The following is a 2457-nucleotide window of genomic DNA, read 5'->3' on the forward strand; positions in this document are numbered from 1 at the left end:
ACTCACAGGCTGAAGTTCTCGGGCAGGAAGCATCGGTTCCGGAGCAGCCCTGCCCACAGCTGGACGCCCACGATGCCGAAGATGAAGAAGACGAAGAAGCAGAGCAGCAGGACGTTGCCCAGCATGGGCAGCGTGTCCAGCAGCAGCGTGACAAGGATGCGCATGCCTGTGGGGGGCAGAGGCCACGCTGGGGGCGCCAGGCTTGGCAGCACTCCCAGAGGGGGCCCACCGGGGCCTCTGAGGCTGAGACCTACCCACAGACACCTCTAACTCCGCAGGCAGCCCTTTGCAGCTGCTAACTCTACCAGCGACCCCTCCGGGCCCCCATATTAATCGGTGTGCGGGACCACCAAGGGTGAGCCAGGGTGACCGCCCTTCCCAAAGCACCCTCCTGCACCCCATCCCACCCAACATCCTTCCGGCGTGAATGTCAGCCCCAGTTTACAGAGGAGGGTCGAGTTCCAGAAAACTGACATGACTGGTCCAGGGCCGGCCATTGTAGGTGCCAGGACTTCAACCAGGCCCCGCGTCCAAATCCCATTACACACACACACACACACACACTCCCCTCCTAGTCTTGCTCTCACCACAGTCAGCTGACCTTTTTCTAAGTTACTGCCAGCACAGTCACTGGGGAAACCGAGGCAGAGAACTCCAGGAGGGAAGTCAGCAGGCAGGGCTCTCACTCTGAGATCCAGGCCCTCAGTCGGGACTGAGTTGCCCTGCGCTCCACCGCGGTTCTCAGACCCCCGTCCCCAGCCTACCCTCTGTGTGGTCCAGATCCCACCCCAGGACCCGACGGGCACACACAAGGCTATCTTCCCAGGTGGCCATCAAGTAGCAACATCTTCCCGGGGAAAAGCCACCACGACCGCACTCTCCCTTACCGCACCCGGTCCAGGACCCATCTACCCACAAGGTCTGAGCCAGCCTCCAGCCTCCAGGCCCCTGTCAAACTCACAGACGTTTCATGGCTGGTTTTGACTCCCAAAGTGCTGCTTCCAGGCCCCTGCTCCCTCCAGGGGAAAAGCTTCTAAGTGGCAGCTAATTAACAGGCTTGGTGACTGCAGCTGCCCTGGCCCTGCCCCTAGCAGCCCAGTGTTCTCACTTCGTGCCTCTCCCTCTCCTCCAGCCCCATCCCCCTCCAGCTCCTCGGTGCTCCAGCTGAGATCAATCCCTCAGGGTTTGCATTAAGGGAATTACACCGGTGGGTAGACAGAAGCCTATAAATCTGCCAGCCATCACCTGGGCGGGAGAGGAGGGGAGAGGAGGCAAAGGCAGGCCTCGCCCGGAGCTCCTGTGAACACCAGCACAGCACAGCACCTGGAGGACACACCGAGCAGCTCTGCCTACCCTGAGGCAGCTCATCACACACACAAGATGCATCATGCGCACGCATGCACACGCACACACACAGCAAAGGGGGCTGCCACCACACGACTCCCAGACACCGGCTCCCCCAACCCACCCCACACCTGGGATTTCAGCAAAGGCCATCTGCAGCTTGTGTAGGTTAGGGAGTTGCAAAGGGGGCCTGAGCAAGGGTGGGGGGCAGGATGTGTGCGGAGCTAGAACTGCCAAAGCGTCGTTGGCTCGGGGAACCAATGCGGTTTAATTTAGATAATGGTACATGCACTGACCACCAGGGGGCAGACATAGGGAAGTGGGCCTACACTGTCAGTTGGACATCTCCCAAGGGCTCCCAGACTGTGAGAGCCAGGCCGCCCCACCTGGAAGATGGCGATCCAGGCGTAGCCGATGTTGTCGAAGTTGATGGCGCCCTTGAAGGGGTTGTGCTCCCCGGCAGAGCAGTTGGTGTAGTACTGGTTCCAGTTGACACAGGTGGTGTTGCTGGAGCTGTTGTAGGCCTCGTAGTCCAGGGCGCAGGGGGAGCCGCCCCCGCCCTCCCCACGCAGGGTGGGCACACTCCTGCAGGAGCGCATGCCGTTCTCCCGGGGCTGGGAGCAGATGAAGGGGTTCTCGTCCTCATTCTCCGTCTGGTAATAGGGCTCCAGGTCCACGCTCAGGGGGCTGTGGGGGCGAAAGGGATGAGGCTGGGGCGGTTCCCCGGGGGGCAGGCCCCGGAAGGGAGAACTGCATGTGTGGGCCGAGGCACACGGGGTGAGCAGGGAAAGGACCAGAGTCGGGGCAAGCACCGGGCGGGTGGGGATTGGTGAGTGTGGATGGGGAGCGTGAGGATGGGTCGGGATCTTGGGAGGTTTGTCCCATGAGGCTGCCTATCAGGCTCACTGGGGAGCTTATAACACTTGCAGGCCTAGGGCTGACCCCCAGACCAATGGAATCGGAATCTGTGGGGGTGGGACCCAGGCCCCAAGAATTTCTTAAGCTCCCCAAGTGACCCTAATGTGGGAGTTTGAGAACCAGACGTGTCACGGAGATGAGGACAGATATGTCGATAGCAACAGGGACTGAGGGCGGTCCCAGCCCCCCATAGCC

General features: G+C 61.2%; 1 protein-coding gene across 1 annotated transcript in view; it reads right to left on the reverse strand.

Moving 5' to 3' along the window:
* Positions 1 to 2457, reverse strand: part of CACNA1G (calcium voltage-gated channel subunit alpha1 G) — a 65070-nt gene that overhangs the window by 59816 nt on the left and 2797 nt on the right. The window contains exon 5 of the mRNA XM_015570770.1: positions 1731 to 2167. Within this exon, the coding sequence (XP_015426256.1) occupies positions 1731 to 2167 (437 nt within the window). The remainder of the gene's footprint in view (positions 1 to 1730; positions 2168 to 2457) is intronic.

Source organism: Myotis davidii, unplaced genomic scaffold, assembly GCF_000327345.1.
Source record: "Myotis davidii unplaced genomic scaffold, ASM32734v1 scaffold327, whole genome shotgun sequence".
NCBI lineage: Eukaryota > Metazoa > Chordata > Mammalia > Chiroptera > Vespertilionidae > Myotis > Myotis davidii.